General features: G+C 41.8%; 1 protein-coding gene across 1 annotated transcript in view; it reads right to left on the bottom strand.

Moving 5' to 3' along the window:
- Positions 1-16,197, bottom strand: part of HECTD2 (HECT domain E3 ubiquitin protein ligase 2) — a 70,063-nt gene extending 53,866 nt beyond the window's left edge. The window contains exons 1-2 of the mRNA XM_054982977.1: positions 15,955-16,197; positions 919-1,042 (exon numbers count right to left, since the gene is read on the bottom strand). Coding sequence (XP_054838952.1) covers positions 919-1,042; positions 15,955-16,197 — 367 coding nt within the window. The remainder of the gene's footprint in view (positions 1-918; positions 1,043-15,954) is intronic.
- Between the last annotated feature and the right edge of the window lie 1,753 nt (positions 16,198-17,950).

Genomic DNA, 17,950 nt, shown 5'->3' on the forward strand with positions numbered 1-17,950 from the left:
TAGAATTAATTTTACTGTATTAAGTACTTCCCCCCACTCATCCTCAAAAAGGACCTAAGAGGTCTATCTCCTTCCTTTAACAGGCAGAAGCTTCTCTCAAAGCCACCCATGACTGAGCTTGTTCCACTCCCCTTCCACCATCCAAGTATAAGACTCTTATCTACTGGACAGAGTTTTATATTTGGATGGCAGAAAGGGGTGGGGGATGGAGACAGCAAAATGCAAATATAAGTTCAGTCATGAATTACCTGAGTGGCATTGAGAGAAGCTTCCATCTTTTAAACCAGAAGATGGATCTCTTATACCCATTTCGAGGATAAATGAGCCAAGTACTTTGACAATGAATGTACAATAAAAGTAGTACTAAAAAGTATACATATTTTTACTACAGAGTTTCAAACTTCTGCTTATTCCTGAGGTCTTAGAACAATGTTCTTCCTTGCCCCCAATGTCAGCCCCGACTGTTCCCAAACACTTGAGAAAAACATTTTGTTACGCATGAGAACTATGTTATTTAAGTCCTTTCTGCAATCCCTTTTCTTCTATAGTGCTTACAGAAAGAAACCTGACATTTGAGAATAGCTAAGTAGGTGGCAAACTATCATTACCACCACTGATTAGCTTACTACATGAGCAAATTGCACACACTAAAGCTCATTAGTTACTTTACCCTACAATCCACCACTGATTTATTTATCCGAGTTATCTGTTTCGTCTTGCATTTTTTGAATGCAAGTTCTTACAGAGGAATGTCATTTACTGTGACTATACAATGCTTAACACAGAGACAGTTTCTCTAGCAAGCACCAAAGGCACTGTCACAACATAAATAAAAACAATGACAGCTTCTAACAATAATGTACTGAGTACCTCCTGGAGCCACCAGTGACTAAATAATGAAACCTTTTCTTCTCTTACCATTTTTTATATCTGCAATAACAAACTGTGTAGGTGAACTTCCAGCATCTTCTTGTTTCTGGCTGATTGTGGAAATGAAGCTGTTGAAAGGGGAAATATCACTTTTGGGTCCCCTTTCTAACCCCTGCAGTTAGAAAAAACAAGGCAAATGTTGTGATTTACAAAGCTTCTAGTACATGGAACACTCTTTTGTTGAAGACAAACATAATAGTAATGGTTTATAAAAAGCTGGAAATAGCTCAGAATGAACACAAGATCACCAAAAATATTGTCATAATTACAACCAAACATGAAGACTGCAATCCAGACAAAATCTGCTGTGTCCATGTCCCACAGGATATAAGCACACAAGCACTTTGGTTCTATAGAAATCTACTTTACACATTATGAGAGACAAACATAGGCTTGGTACAGCATTTGATGATGGCAGGGATTGACAAAAGTCACTCATGTCCTTGTGCCTGCTGAAATTCTAGCTGGCATCTAAGCCATATATTTTAAAGACCTGTCCTGGCCAGGGAGCCATGGCTCCTGAAGTGCATATTTATATTTAGTTTACATGTCTTTCAAAGCATGTTTGGTCTATCATACATTATGTTCTCAATGTGTATACATAAAAATCCAACATGTGCTAGCCTCAGATGCATACAACGTTCTCTGAAGTCCACATGTATCCAGTACAAGATTTAAACAGATATAGCAGCACTTTGCAAGCAGATGTAGAAACTGATTTAGAGAAACCTGAGTAAATAGACTTGTTGAGGACTATCTGGAGACTGTGTATATCCGAGAATGCCAATGTGACCACCCACAGTAGAAACCCTTGACGAGAATTGCTGTTGTCAAGGATTCATTGACTTGAAGCAAAGACTGTAAGAATCTCACTGGCTCGGACTAACACTACTTGCCAGCTACAGATTGAAAACAGACACTGTCTAATCTCTAAAATGAGGTGCTTTGTCAAACTCTATCCCTCCCCACTGTATATCCAGAAACGATGCACATATTCTGCCATTTCAACAATATACTCCTACCATCACTATATCTTGTGTTATTGCTATATTTTTCAGAAACTAATTGTACTGTTTTTTCCTGTCTAAAATTGTGCCTTGAAGCAGTCTTTATATAAAAAAGAAAGCCAGGCAGGTGTTGTACTTAAGAGTGTTGGACTAGGATCCAGGAGACCCAAGTTTGAATCTCCATTCTGCCATGGAAGCTCGCTGGGTGACCTTGGGCCAGTCACACACACTCAGCCTAAACTACCTCACAAGTAAGATTGCCATTCCCCCTGGTGGGGGTGGTGATCCACTGCCCGCATCCTTGGATTTGGGCTGAATTGGGCCTGAATTAGGCCAAATTGGGCAACTGTGTAGTGCAGGAGTGCTGCTGCACTCCACAGTGGCTCGATTCAGGCCCAATTTGGCTCACTGAGGAGGGTGGGAGCACTCCCAGGGTGGCCTGTGGCTTGCGCAATGACATCACTTCCCAGAAGTGACATCATCATGCAAGTTGGGAGGGAAAGGTAAAAATACAAGGTAAGAGCCAGGTCCCACATCTCCCGCCTGGGGTGGGGGGTCTAGGGGGACCTGGCAACCTCACCAGCAACCCTACTCTCAAGGTTGCAGTGAGGGTAAAATGGAAGAGAGGAGAGCAATATAAGCTGCTTTGCGTCATCACTAGAGAGAATGGCAGGGTATAAATAGGGTTGTTAATTTCCAGTTGGGGTCTGGAGATCTCCCCTGGAGAAAATGGCTGCTTTGGAGGGTGTACTCTATGGCATTATACCCTGCCATAGGTACATCCCACTCACAAAACCTGTCCCCAGGCTCCATCCTCAAAATCTCTTGGGGTTTCCCAACCCAGAGTTGGCAACCCTAGGTATAAATGAAGTGAAATAAAAAAGTGAATAAAACTAATTCAGATAAAGAAAGCAAACAGGCAGGCAGGCAGGAAGACATAGCTTCAATAAAGTTGTTCAATTATACCCTGAATTTTAATGTATAATATTTTGACATAGTACTCAGATCACAAATAGCTCATGCTTCAACATGTATTTGTATTTATGAACAAACCATTTTTGAGAGAAGAAAACAAAAAGTACCAATATTTTAAATTAATTAATTTAATTTAATTTATTCAATTTATAGTTCGCCCTCCCCACACCAGTGGGCTCAGGGCGGATCACAACAAGGCTTAAAAACACATTGCACAATTAACCATCATTACCATTAAAAACATAAAATACTACATATCATTCATTTAAAAATTCATTTAAAGTGCTTCCATGTAGCCAAGAATATGGGCTTTTTGATGAAAATATGAAACAAGTGTATTTAATGAAACAACCAATGAATAATTTCCCCCCATAGTTGACAATCACTTAGCTTAGAAACAAGAAGTTAAAGACTATAATTTCTCCTATGGTGCTCTGAGAGTACTAATAAACTACTTTTCACTTATCAGTCAGAATTCTGAATAGAGCATATGCATGTATGCTGTGATGGAATATGATGAAATTTCACTCTAGGCAGGTGTTCTGGAGGTAACAAAAAACTATTCCTTGGAAAAATAATACTAAAAATACTAAAAAAAAAAACGCCCGCTAATAATCATCATTTAAAAAAAACCATCCTTTGGGGAAAAAATCAATGGTCTTAAACTGGAGTAACTTTGCTTAGGATTGCATAGACATGTTGGGCTGAATTGCCATAAACTATCAACAAAAAAGCCTTTTATAGTACAAATACTGATTTATATTCCACATGCTAAATACTGGAGTCTATTCCTTTAGAATAATTTTTGGCACAGTAAACCTTTGAACTAGTCATCAAAACTTCAATTCATTCCTTTCATAAATGGCAAACTTGAAAAGAAAAAGCAGGGATGAAAAGCAGTATCTTCCATCATTTGCTTAATCCACTGGCTAATAAAAATACAGCAATCACTTTGCTAAATGAAGTTAGAAAATTCTTATTTTCAAACACATTAAAGAGTAGAAGCATCAGTATGATGTCTCAAATAGTTTCTTTTTGATGAGCTATGAGACTTTGTTACAGGTAGGTAATTTGTTACATTGCAGGACTCATAAGTAAGATTGAAATTATTCCTTCCACTGGTTCTAATGGTGGAAAAGCCAACCTCACAATGATACACTGCAGCAACTAAGATGAAGAAAACTCTGACAGAGAGAATTAGGTCTTCATCATTAGCTTTTCATCACAAGGTTATCAAAAGGGCAGAGTACTGAAAGTACCTTCAGCATATTATCTTCTCACAAACAAGGAACTTCACTTTTGTTTGGTATCCTCAACTTTGATTACTTCTTTCTTTCTACACAGTTTTCATAATCCACACATTCATCTCACAATGTTTTAAACCCAGAAAGCATCTACTGATGGACTGCATAATGGGAAGTGCAGAATGATATTATTAGCAAATAGATTCTTCTTTTATGTTGCCTCAAAGATCATTGTCAATTCTAAGAACACAAAGAGATCATCAGCCTGAACTCTATGTTGGTAAAGCTGGACTTTGTAATGGAAGCTGGCAACCTTGTCTTGATTTTTGAGAATATTCACAATATTTCTTTGAAGTGAGAAGTTCATCTTATTGAGCTCTGCAAAAAAAAATCTGTAAAAAAGACCAGCTCTAGAATGAACGAGCAGGGGACCCAAAAGGACTTGTGCAGGTGGGGGAGAGATCCCATTCTCCCCCTCACTATTTCCTCTTTCCTTTCCTTGAAAGCTCCATTGCATCTCCTCTCCTACTTCCTTGTCTCCTTCCTACCCACCAGACGACCTCCCTTTATCTGCCTCCCTATCTACAGCTCCTCCCCACTAGTATCTACCTAGCAAAACTATGGCCAAGTTGCAGAATGTCAGACATTGGGCAGGGCCCAGTTGCACAGTGGGAAGGCTACCAGGACTTTCAGGGGGCACCTCACTTTCTCCTGTATTCCCTCCCTGTCCTATTTCCTCTTTCCCTCTTCCTGGCAACCTTTCCCTGCTTTTTTCTCTCCTTCTCACCTACCAACCAACCTACATTTTATCTGCCCCTTCCATCCTCAGCTACATTTATTAATTTACTTAATGAGGACCCAAACCAACTTACATCATTCTCCTCACCACCAGTTTATCTTCACAACAACACTGTGACACTGTGAAACTGGCCCTAGTATGCTTCCATGGCAGAGTGGAGATTTAAACCTGGGTCTCCCAGGGTCTAGTCTAAAGCTCTAACCACTATACAACACTGGTTTTTGTATCAGTGGCTGCTGTTGAATTAAGTGAGCAACTAAGTCTGGCTCAGGTAAGTCTTCCCTCCATGGTCAAACAATCCTGGAAAGGGATCTATCCCTCCCTCTGCTTTTAAGGGACAGAAGGCTGACAATATTATTGTGGTTGCTTAGCAATCCCCACAAATGGCACTACAAAGGGTATTTTTCTTAAAGGTAAGGGTGCTGCTTCTATTAGTTTGAGTTTTTTTTAAAAAAACTTCAATACATTTGTTTTTAGATTTCAGATTTTTCTGCAATCCTGAGGCGTTCCCCAGGTTTGTAGAAAGATCTGCCTTGTTTGTTCATGCTTCCAATCTCTAGATTTAAGTATCCACAGATGGGGCTATGTTGAAAATTGGATATATTGATATCTTTACAAGAAATTCTTGTTGTTTAGCAGCTCTTCTCCCTTTCCAAGACCATGTTCATTTTTTTTCCTGTTGCACCACACAGTTTACGACTTCCCCCATGATAATCAGCAAATAATGGAACAGAAATGCTCTGAATTTGACTTTAAACTCATCACATAATTTTGAAAATTCTAAAGTTTGTGGCACTGCTTCAGATACAATTAACAATTTTATGAATGTTAATTATATCTGAAGCAGTCAATGTAGATGTCAATGAGACAAGAGGGAAGCGTCTTTAGAGGAAAAGCATATCAATGAAGTAGACAGCAGTTGAATGTGTGGTGCAGGGGGGTGACCTGTACCTGTATCACGAATGCTCAGAACCCAGAATGCCCATAAAAAAGCAGTGCCCCCATATGTGTATACTAACAAAACACTCGTTCCAGCTTTTTGTTTGCAATAAATTTCCCCAGTGTCCTGAACAATTTTTTCCCTACAAGTTGTTGCAGTCCGCATGGCAGTTCAGAGAGTAAGTATCTTCTTTCATGGACTCCCCTTTCAGATACTGAGCATTACACAAGCAGTTGTACACAAGAAACATCTGTTAATTCACCTAATTGAACTTTTTATTATGTTGTGCGTTATGTTATGTTTTGTAAGCTGCCTCAATTGGATTCTCTGGACAGGTGGCATAGAAATTTTCTAAAAGGACAAAGTAGAGGCTTATTTTCATTTATGCCACTACTTGATACAAAAGGTCTTTGCTTATCTCAAAGATTAAGATTCTGATGGTGTGTGATGTTCCCTTACCCCCCTTGCAGGGCCTAGGATGCAAGGCTGTTATTATCGCTTCTCTGATTCCCCAAGCCTGGAAGCCAGAGGAACCCCTTTCTTCCCTTATAAGCCCTGGCAAAGCCACTAGACATCCTGTGCTGGGTCCCAAGGTGGTCTTACTTGACTTCTGTATAGAAATATATAAATTTTATTGAATACTTAATTAAGCAAGTTAATTAAAAAACAGTACAATTCTCAGCAGATCTGAAGCAGTGAAATAAGAATGCTACCTGGTCTAACTAATATAGATGGTACATGGAGCGGAGCTGGACATCCACTCCAAACATACATCAGTTAGTTGAATAGCAGCAGGGCATTCAGGCCAGCGGCTTGTAACATTTGGTAGAGATACAGAGAGTGCCCCATACATAGATCCATAGGCCATTGCGTAAGGCTTCTCCAACTGGAACGCAGGTAGGTTAGAATGGGACTCAAGGCAAAGTATAGATTTCTGGATGCTCTGACTGGTGTTACCCAGTGGAAAGTCCAGCTTCTGGGAATCTTCCATACTTACCACATCATAGTTCCTTTCTCCCCCATCCCAACTCTATAATTAACCAGTGCCATTCTTCTGGATGAACAACCTTAATGAGATACCTGGGAACAAGACCATCTCAGCCCAAGTATGCCTTGCTGAGTTGTTTGTTGTTAAGTTAACCCTTGATGGGAAATGGCTCTATTGCATCACATGGTGTCATTTGAAAGTTAAATCTGGTTTACCTTTCTCACTTGTTACTCCTCAAAGACAAGCATTGTGGTTTCTAATAGACATGGCTTGACAAGATCCTTGACAATTGTATGGGACTTCTTTCATTCAGTAAGATGGAGAATATTGTGATAGGAAGTTTCAAGAACAGCTTTATTTGTCTGAGCAAAGGGTCCACTTGAATCCATGCAGGAACATTACAGAATGCACTTCTTGTTAAAGAATGCAGTATCTTTAGCTATGGCCTCTAAATGATTGTTCAATGTGTTTTTTCAGTTTTCTGGGTTTAAAATGACTTCATTTTAAATACTGACTTTTTGAATGATCTTGTTAACAATGCTTATTATCTATTGTAAAATGTTCCTTTGTATAATACTTTGTTTCCTAAAACTCTGATTGTTATGTCTGGGATAAAAGCTGTAGTTATTACAGGTTCATCCCTTTCTACAATTCTACACTTCCCCTCAGTGAAAAGCTACATTCTATGCATGCCTACCCAGGGGTTAAATTCAGGATAGACCTAAGTTTGTACAGTGTTCACAAAAGGAAACAAGGAAAAGAAAATCAACAAATAATGAATTCAAGTGCCTTAGCATAAACCCTGCTTTCTTGGCATACAGCAACTAGGGTTACCAACAGTCTGGAGAAAAAAATGTCCTGTCCCTTTAACAGAGGCTCAATGGGATTTTATTTACCTGCATGCCATGAAAAGCTTCAGCTGCCCACTTCTACACATTAAGCCTCTATTTCTTCTTCAGGCTGTTGGCAACCCTAACAGTAACAAAGAGGGAGTCTGCTGCCAGATAAATGCATTCCACTGGATTCTAACTGTGAATAGTTCTATAAGAGAGAGCAGCACAGGCCTTGCAGTATTGCCACATAGCAGACTGGTGGCGAAATGCTTGATCGCCCAATATCCAGAGAGGTATACACAGACACATTGGCTAAAATCAAAGTGGGCACTTCGGGCTCACTAACACGGGATATCCCTGTCAACAAGGGAGTGAAGCAGGGGTGTGTTCTAGCCCCCCTACTTTTTAATTTATAGATTAATAACATTGTTCAGAGACTGTCAGGCCCTGAATTTATTGCTCCCTCCTTAGATCAGCAAAAAATATCAATCTTACTATATGCAGATGATATGGTTTTGATCTCTTTAACCAGAATGGGACTGAAGAGGCTTTTGCACAGTCTAGGTGAATATTGTAAGGAAGAAAAACTGATAATTAATTACTCGAAAACCAAAGTTACGGTTTTTCAGAAACGGCCCAAAGTGTTTAAATGGAGCATACAAGGTACTCCAATAGAACAATGTAAATCATATAAATACCTAGGTTTAACTTTTAGTGAAACCCTCAAGTGGGATGTTCACCTAGAATCAGCTAAAGCAATAGCCCTTAAGACGATGGGAGTTGTAATGAGATTTTATTACACCAGGGGAGGTCTCCTCATAGACCCAGCATTGAAACTTTTTGTTCGTAAAATTATCTCCAAATTGCTGTATGGTATTGAGATCTGGAGGTGGAAAGATCAATTACTTCTAAAGTCAGAAAGAATCCAAAACCTCTTTATGAGGCGGATTCTGGCACTCCCTAAAGGGACACCGGCTGCCCATTTACGAGCTGAGTTGGGACTCCCTTCAGTGAGAGCTCGAGCCCACCTGATGATTATAAAATTTTGGGGGAAAAAACAGCTAAAAACTCCTGACTCATACAGTAAACTTAGTTTCCATCTACTGAATAACAAAGATAACGCTCACCTTCAATTTATTAACTACATCGTTGCCAGATATACTATCCCTGATGATTTATTGCAGCCCTCAGGGAATAGCTTTGACCTTCGCGATTGGGTCTTTAGAGAAGATGTCCTAACTGATGCTTCTCTGATTTCCCAATCAAGGTTTTCCCCCTGGTTTAATATGATTAAAAAAGATCATTGTAAGGCCTCCTACTTAACCAACATAACTGTGTATAATCTTAGGAGGACCTTTACTTCATTGCGCTTTCAAACAATGCCTACGGGGATGCTAGTGGGTCGATATAAAAAGACGCCAGTTGACCCAACGCATCTGTATATGTGGTCATTCAGTGGAGGACCTCCCTCATTATATCCCGGCTTGCCCTTTATACGCAGAACCTAGGAATAAATTCCTGGCTAAGATCTTGTTTGCTTTACATCCCCTGTCTGACTTTCATAAGATTGTTACGATGCTCTCTGACAAGGATTCTTTTATTTCCCTAAGACTGGCGCTTTTTGCTTTAGATGCTAGGAAGATCAGAGCAAAGGAATCCGCCATTGATTCGCTGTGATTGCTTTTAGAAGGTTTTATTAATTTTAAGGTTTTTTAGTAGGGAATTTTATGCAGTTTTGAAGCGTTTGATTACCTGATCATTTTGATTATGTATTATACTGACATCCGAGAGTGTTTTGATATTGTGAAGGCCAATGGCCATATACAATAAAACAAATCTGAATCAATATCGAGAGGGATATCCCAAAATCCCAAATGACAGAATGTTCATTGATATTATTACTCCTAATATTTATAGATAAAAAATGAGTAACTTACAAATAATTTACTGGATCCATGTTACCCTCAAACACCCCCCCCATTACCCTCAGATTAAGACCCCAGGTTTTAGAGCAGGGACATTCACTGCCTTGGGAGCCATATGTGGTCTTTGGCATGTCACTGTGGATCTACTGGGCAGTGTTTCCCAATGTGGCACTTGCCTCATGTTTCAGGAAAGTGGGCAACCCCATTACTGTGTAGGGCTTGTGGTTAATAGGTGCCTCCCATCTTGAAACAGGTGCCACAGTAGAGATTGGAGGCTGGATAAGTGGAGAACTGCAGGCCTTGTGCTAGTGGGGGAAGAGTTCATCCTCTCCAACAACCCCTGCTCTTTTCTGCAGCCTCTTCACTCATATCTCAGCACCCAAACCGCTTCTGGGAGGGAAGCAACAAGACAGAGAAGAAAATGAGAGTAAACACCACCACCATTGTGGCAGCCACCTGGGAAAAGAAAAGCAGGCCACAACCGGGGTGGGTGGAGGCACTCCTCTTTCCCCCAGGACCGGCTTGTTCTCCTCTGGGAGTCTTGGCCAGGTCACTCCCTCATCTGGGCTACTGTGCCTCATTCTGAGGAGAGCACTCAAAGGCAGAGAGTGAACTTTCACCCTCACTTGAGATACATAAGAGTTCAACAGCAGAGGTGAGACAACCCTACATGCTCAGAAATAATCTTATAATTGAAAAGGTTATAATTGTATCTCTAGGACATCTTATTTTATTGCATCTGCTTTGTGAGGTAGCACTTAGTGCATACAGTAGTCATCAAGCAGCTCTTTTGGTTGATAGTATTGGTGAATGTGCCTCTCCAAGAGACACAGAAGGAATATAAGGTTACCAGCTCCCCTGGTCATGGAGGGGGGTCGTGGGGGGGGGGAAACTTACCTTGATGTCATTCCCATCGTGACAAGGAAGGGAAGGCTCCTATAGTCTGAGATTTTTCCTACACTTTCATAGAACAGTGGCATACACAGCCCTTTTTGTAGTCTCAGAGATCTGCAGTTTGAGCTGTGTGAATATTTATAATACATAAAATAAATATAAGGCAGAAATTCACTTGGGTTAACTGAGGTCTAGTCCAGTAATGATTTTTCCCTTTTCTCCTTAAAAATGTTTTATAAGCCCTGACGTTTGTTTTGTTACAAAAATATCACTGTGTTCCTCTTCCATCTGTTCCTCTGCCATTGATATAATGAAGCATTTGTGTAGCATAGTGATAATTTTAAGAGTTTTTTAAAAGACATTTTTTTTATTTCCTCTTCACTAGCTCCACCCGAGCCATTCACATGAATACATTTTATATACATGTGTATTCACTATGCATCTACTAATATACATTTACTGGCTTTTTTCAGCTTATTTACATATTTTCTGAACAGCTGAACAATAAGAACCAATTTTAACTTTCATTTTAAATTTGCAGCTTAGCTTCACAGTCTTTCCACCCCTGCACACTTCTGCCCAATATATGACTAGCTTCTTCCCTGAAGCAGCTACAACAAGTCTCAGCTTTACAGAAACCTATTTTATGTAGCATCATACAACTATTACTGTTTATATACAAAAAAAAATCCCAGAAGTTTGTCTTGGAGTCTAACCACTTGAGATGACATAGTTGACTATTTAGAAGATAGTTTCAGGTGGGTAGTTGTGTTGGTCAGCAGTAGAACAACAAGATTAGAGTCCAGGAGCACCTTAAAGACCAACAAGATTTTCAGGGTATAAGCTTTCAAAAGTCAAAGCTCTCTTTGTATTTGAGGAAGGGAGCTTGGATTTTTGCAAGCTTATTCCCTGAAAATCTTGTTGGTCTTTAAGGTGCTCCTGGACTCGAATCTTGCTACTTAGGAAATAGGCTCTTAACTGCATCAAAAGTGGAGGCGAGGCAGCAAAGCAGCCTCCAACAGCCTCCTGGGACCAACTGTCATTTTGTTTCACCTCTCTCAAACTGCTTCCATAAGTAGCCACTCCACTTGGCTACATTTAGGGAGAGAGGCCATCAGCCTGCCTTTCGGGTCCTCTTCCCCAAACTGCTTTCATCAGCAGCAACCATTCCAGGTAGCTACATGAGTGGGAGAACTGAGACAATGAATCCCATTCTATTGTCATTTGAATCTGTACTCGCCCCAGAACGGTCTCCTGAAGTTGCATTCTGTCTGGTAATTGTGAAACAGCTATGTAAATTCTCTAAGATTTGGTGAATGAACTTGCTTGATTTTCTGTTCCCTTTTCCTTCTGTAGGTGTCATCTTGCATTGAAAACCACATTGAATGCAATGACAGAATATAGACAAAGGCCATGCCTCCTTATTGCTCCTCCTGGATCTATCTACAGTCTTTGACACAGTATACCATGCCATCCTTTTGAGGCATTTATAGACAGAAGTGGGCATCAAAGGATGTGCCTTGGATTGGTTTAAATAATTTCTCATGGAACAGACTCAAAGGGTTGCCATCTGAGATCAGCTGTCTCCAGAGTGGGAGCTATCTTGCGGGGTTCGGCAGGGCACAACTCTATTTCCCATGTTATTCAACCTCTACATAAAGCCTTTAGGAGAACTCATTTGCAGCTATGGAGTTGGATGTCATCAATATGCAGAAGACACTCAACTCTGTCTCTCTCTATCCAGATCCTCAAACCATGCAGTAGAAATCTTGGATCGCTGAGTGGCAGCTGTGGTGAAATGGCTGAAAACAAACAAATTGAAATTGAACCGAGACAAGATAGAAGTGTTGCTTGTTGGGAAGGCAGAGATCTTGAAGGACACTGAACTCCCCACTTTCAATGGAGTTCATCTGACCCTTCCAGACCCGGTTAAGAGCTGAGGGGTAATACTGGATCCAGTGCTACTACTAGAAAAACAAGTTCAGTCAGTTGCAAAAAATGCTTTCTACAACCTCACTCTAGCCTGGAAGATGGCTTCTTACCTCAACCTGGCCAACCTGGACACCTGGGTCTATGCTATGGTAACATCAAGACTTGACTATTGTAATGCACTATACATAGGTCACTCATCTAAGTTAACTATAAGACTCCAATTGGTGCAAAACACTGTGGCTTGACTGTCATCAGGAGCAAGCGGGAGCATGGACATCACTCCCATCCTGTAATCACTCCACTGGCTACCTATCAGTTACTGTGCTCAGTTCAAGGTAATGGTTATCACATACAAAGCTCTTCACGGCCTTGGTCTGGCATACGTATGGGACCGCTTCCGTCCTTATATTTCTCCATGGCAACTTCGCTCATCTGAACAGGGTCTCTTGCACGTGCCAGCCTGCACATGGGCAAAATCAACAGCAGCCTGTACACAGGCTTTCTCTGTCGTGGCCCCTACCCTGTGGAATGGCCTGCCTGAGGAGGTCAGGAGAGCCCCCACTCTCCTGGCTTCCCATAAACAATGCAAAACCAAATTATTCAAAAAGGCTTTTTACTCAGATAGGAGGGCTGTATTGTAGGGAGGGGGTCTCAAATGCTTCACTAATGAGTTAGGGTTAGGGTTGCCAGCCCCCCACTGGAGGCAGAGGATTCCCCCACTCCCACCCTCTACCCCCTACTCTACTTACCTGGCCAGTGCGGGGGAATGCACTTTCCAGGGTGTGCTCCAAGGCATGCTCCACAGCGACCTGTTTGGGTCCAATGTAGCCCAAATTGAGTGCTGCAGAGTGTAGAAGCACTCCAGGGCCTACTGCACTGCCCCAGCAGTGTTCCTGATTTGGCTTCCTGTACAGTGTGCCTACGCGATGATGTCCCTTCCCAGAAGTGATGTCATTGTGCAGGCCAGAAGCGTACATGCGCACAGCAGCACTGGAGAGGTAAGTTCCAGGTCTCCTATCTCCCGCTGAGAGGGTAAGGGGACCTGGCAACCCTAGTAAGGGACCATAGACTTCACTACTATGTTGCCTTATATACTATCTGTTGCTTTAAATATGTTCTCCTATGAGCTATCTGTGGTTCATGTTGTCTAATGTCAGTCCTAGAATTGATTATGTTCTGTTTCAGCATTTCTTTAACTCTGTATTGGATTCTTGCTAATACTAGGTCTTTGTAAACTTGTATTTATTTACCCTATGGTATTGTTTATGGAAATGTCCATGACATTGACTGTACTAATCTCACACTGTGTAATCCTCCTTGAGTCTCAGTGAGAAAGGTGGACTATAAATGACATAAATAAATAAATGTATCAAATAAATAACTTCAGTATGAGTTTATCAAAAGGTTTTCACTAAAGTATAACCTGAGTCATCAGCACAAAAGTAACCAATTATAATTTTTCACCTTTGTCTATTTCTTAATGTTAAAAATTAAGTATTTCAAGATGTAGAATTATTTGCCAGGAAAATAAATAATTCTTAGTATTAGTTGGACTGATTAATGGATCTTATCTCCTGCTGCTTTTTCCTCCAGATGGCAAATTACATTTTCATGTAGCAGGAAAAAAGCTGAAAGGAAATAGTATGAAGTTCCTTCTAGTTACCTGACACAAGAGTCATCATATAAACATTCACTCACGGAGGACACCTTTTAAAAATCATTCTCCCATGAGCTTTATTGCCCCATTAAAATCTTTGAAAGACTCTTTGCTTTGGATACCATCCACTGCACTGTTAGGTCTGGCAAATGTACACTGTTACAGACATCACCTTCACCTTCTCCTTTTACCTTCTAGTGCCTCTGTGGTAGGAAATTTTGATATCTCCAGTAATAAAATCGTAATTATTTTGTCACTGATAAAGAGATTTTGTTTCATTACCCTGTGGATCTCCTGTGCTCATAAATGTTGAATGGGATATGGTTGTAAGAGCTTCGGTACCTGTATCATCATAGTGAGGAGGAACTCCTTAGCATCAAGCCCATGCATGCTATTTTGTGCTCTCAAGAAATTTTATTTTAGAATTTTTGTAGAGAACGAGCTCATCATTACTATATTACTCAAATGTATGAGTATTTATACAAACTTTTAATCACAAAAACACGGAGCATAACAGCAAAACAATCACAACGTCCCTGCTATTTTCCAGATCTTTTCCTCAGTTTTATTTTGAAGGCTGTGAACTCAGAATTCAGTAGATAATTCTTCTCACCCTTCAAGTATAGGATGCAGAGGAATTAGCCGTGTTAGTCTGTAGTAACAAAATAGTAAAGCGTCCAGTAGCACCTTTAAGGCTAACCAACTTTACTGTAGCATAAGCTTTTGAGAACCGCAGTTCTCTTCATCAGATGCATGACGAAGAGAACTGTGTTTCTCGATATGGTTGTAAGAGCATCTGACAAAGAGAACTGTGGTTCTCAAAAGCTTATGCTACAGTAAAGTTGGTTAGTCTTAAAGGCGCTACTGGATGCTTTACAAGTGTAGGATGTTTTATGTTTATAATCAGGAAAATATGCCTTAATATGTGGTGGGTAATAGAAGATTCTGACTTGGAGCAATAGTATAGACTAAGATGCTGAAGGCCATTCCAGACTCACTATATGTTGCAAATTTCTTTTCATTTTGTGGGCCAATAAACAGTTAATCAGTTGATCACCTTGCAAATAGAAAGTTCTAATCACTAGCTTACCTGATGACTTCAAAACAGCTACAAAAATAATTTCTCCAATCACTTCAGCTATTAAATGATGAGGCAAGCTATAGATGAAAAATGTTAAATGCTGAAGTATACAGTAAATATTAATGCATTTCAAATGCAAAAGGTAGTATAAATATTTATAGTTATGACTAGCTGATATGTGCCTTAACATCATCTGTTGTTTAAAGACATCGTCACCTGCTTGCTTTGTTCATAAATAAAATAATCAAAAGAAAACTGTGTGCGTGCACATGCGCACACCAAAAATATGAATATGTTATCACAATGGTAATTCATAAGTAAGCAAAAGTCTATCCGTTGGGATCCCATTCTTTTGCCATGCTCCAAAAGGCAGCAGTGTTGGAGGACATGCACGTTCAAGATGTCCCAGTTATTTCAAGCGTGCGGCCAAAAATGGCAGGAGCCTATGAAACAGTGACTCTCCCAATAACTTATGATAATAAATGCATATATCATGTCAAATCAGTAATCCATTGGCACTCTTACTTATTTCTATAAAGTTGTTCAATGAAATTATATGCTAATACACTCGATAATTATTAAGAAAAAAACCACGAGTCGCTTTCATTTATCACTACGTGCCTTTTTAAAAAAACATGTAAAAGTCAAGACATTGATCCAAAGCATCTTTTGAGTGCTCAGGAAAAAATATCTGTAGGAGTGGAAGCCTTTTAAAGCATCTGTTAGAGGCGCAGTCGCTCTGTACATACCCCAGAAGCGGTGCTGGATTCGGTCAGATGGACAGGCAGTTTCTCGCTTTCCTTCCCCCCTTCTTCCGCCTCCTCTTTCGCCGCTGCCACCCCCGATTTTTGTTCCGTTCCGACAGCCTCCGCCGACGGGGGATCCAAATTCTCCTCATCCATTCCGCACGCCAGCAAGAAACGTTTGTCGCCGGCCGCGGGCAGCAGGAGATCCGAGGCGGCCGTGGAAGGCTGCGGGGTTTGCAGCGACATGGCTCCCGGAATAGCGGCGCGCTCTGTCAACAAGGCATCGGGGGCTGCAGCCCTCCCACCCCTCCGCAAAAGCGCCGGCACGAAGTCCCCCTCCCCGTCACCTCAGACAACCCCCTTACCTCAAGGAGCACGCAGGAGGACCCATGCCCCGCTGACTACTACCCTCCTAGCCCCTCTTCAAGACCAGAAAAGAAGCAGTCCCGGTCGGACCCCTTTCTCCCCCCCCCCCGCTCAGAACTGCTTCCCACCACAGCTCCAAGGGTTAAAGCCCCCCGCTCGCGATTCCAAACCCGAGCGCCGAAAGGAAGGCAGCCCCTCTCCTCGCTCCCGGCAGCCCCTCCGCTCCCTCAGAACAACGACGACCTCTCCAGGCCGCCCCCGGCGCAAGCAGAGGCGGCGGCACGGCAGCAGCGAAGCTGGGAGCCCTGCCTGCCTCGCCGCTACCCGAGACACCCCCGCACGGAAGAGACGAGACGCGAGTCGTGGCGGTAGCCTCAATGCCGCCCCCGCTAATTTCCCCACCGGCTGGCGAGGAAGGAAACTCAGACGGGGCTGTCAAGCCGACAGCCTCTCCCCCCTCCCTCCACTCCCCCGTCGCCGAGCCAGGCGCACAGCTTCTCCACGCCCCACACCACCGCTTCGCCACCTACAGCTCGGGGCCAGAAAGTGAGGCCGCCATATTGTGGAGGGGTGGCCCCTTTATCATTATTGTTATTTTAAAATTAAATTAAAAGGCCAAGCGGCTACGAAAACTCGGTAATGACAAGGAGAGGTGGGGGGGGGGGAGAAGAGCTCGCCGGTTCTTTACGCAGTTTCCGTAATTCAGAGAGATTCTCTAAAAGGCGACTTGACAACAAGGCTCTAAGGCATGTATTTAGCGGGCACTCTAACGATGCCATCTGGTCTCCGCTAGTAGGAAGGGTGAATGCAGAGAGCCATTGACCCACATGACAAGAATGCCTATTGGGAACAATGGGAGATGCCTGAATGCCCATTGAATATAATTGTGTTGGTCTGCAGTAGAACAGGGGGTTATTAGTGCGGTGGCACCTTAGAGACCAACAATATTTTCAAAGTGTAAGCTTTTGAGAGAGACACTTAAAAGTTGCAAAGAAAATGTAGGCCTGGAATGGCTGCCTCTGGGATGAAATGAAGGTCCCTGGGACCAAATAAACTGCTCTGGTGCTGGAATGATAGCTCCACAAAAGAGTGGATTGAAGGTATCAGTGCTCTGGGACTGGAATGACAGCGGAATAATAGCCCCTGGTACTGGTATCAATGCTCTGAACCCAGAATAACAGGCTCCAGAGTGGGAGGATGGATCCTGGGACTAGAATCAGTGCTCTGCAACTGATCTTTTAATTATTTGATATAATTACTTCCACCTCCCTACCTATGCCCCTCTATGGCAGCTTCACTATCTGAACAGGGTCTCTTGCAGGTGCCAGCCTGCACATGGGCAAAATCAACAGCAGCCTGCACACAGGCTTTCTCTGTGGTGGCCCCTACCCTGTGGAATGGCCTGCCTGAGGCGGTCAGGAGAGCCCCCACTCACCTGGCTTTCCGCAAATGATGCAAAACTGAATTATTTAAAAAGGCTTTTTATTCAGATAGAAGTATTGTAGGGAGGGGGTCTCAGATGCTTTGCTAATGAGTTAGGGACCATAAACTTCACCACTAAATTGCTTTGCATATTATCAGTTGTTTTGAATATATACTCCTATATACTACCTGTGCTTCAAGGTATCTAATG

The sequence above is a fragment of the Eublepharis macularius genome, chromosome 6, assembly GCF_028583425.1.
Source record: "Eublepharis macularius isolate TG4126 chromosome 6, MPM_Emac_v1.0, whole genome shotgun sequence".
In the NCBI taxonomy this organism is placed as follows: Eukaryota; Metazoa; Chordata; class Lepidosauria; order Squamata; family Eublepharidae; genus Eublepharis; species Eublepharis macularius.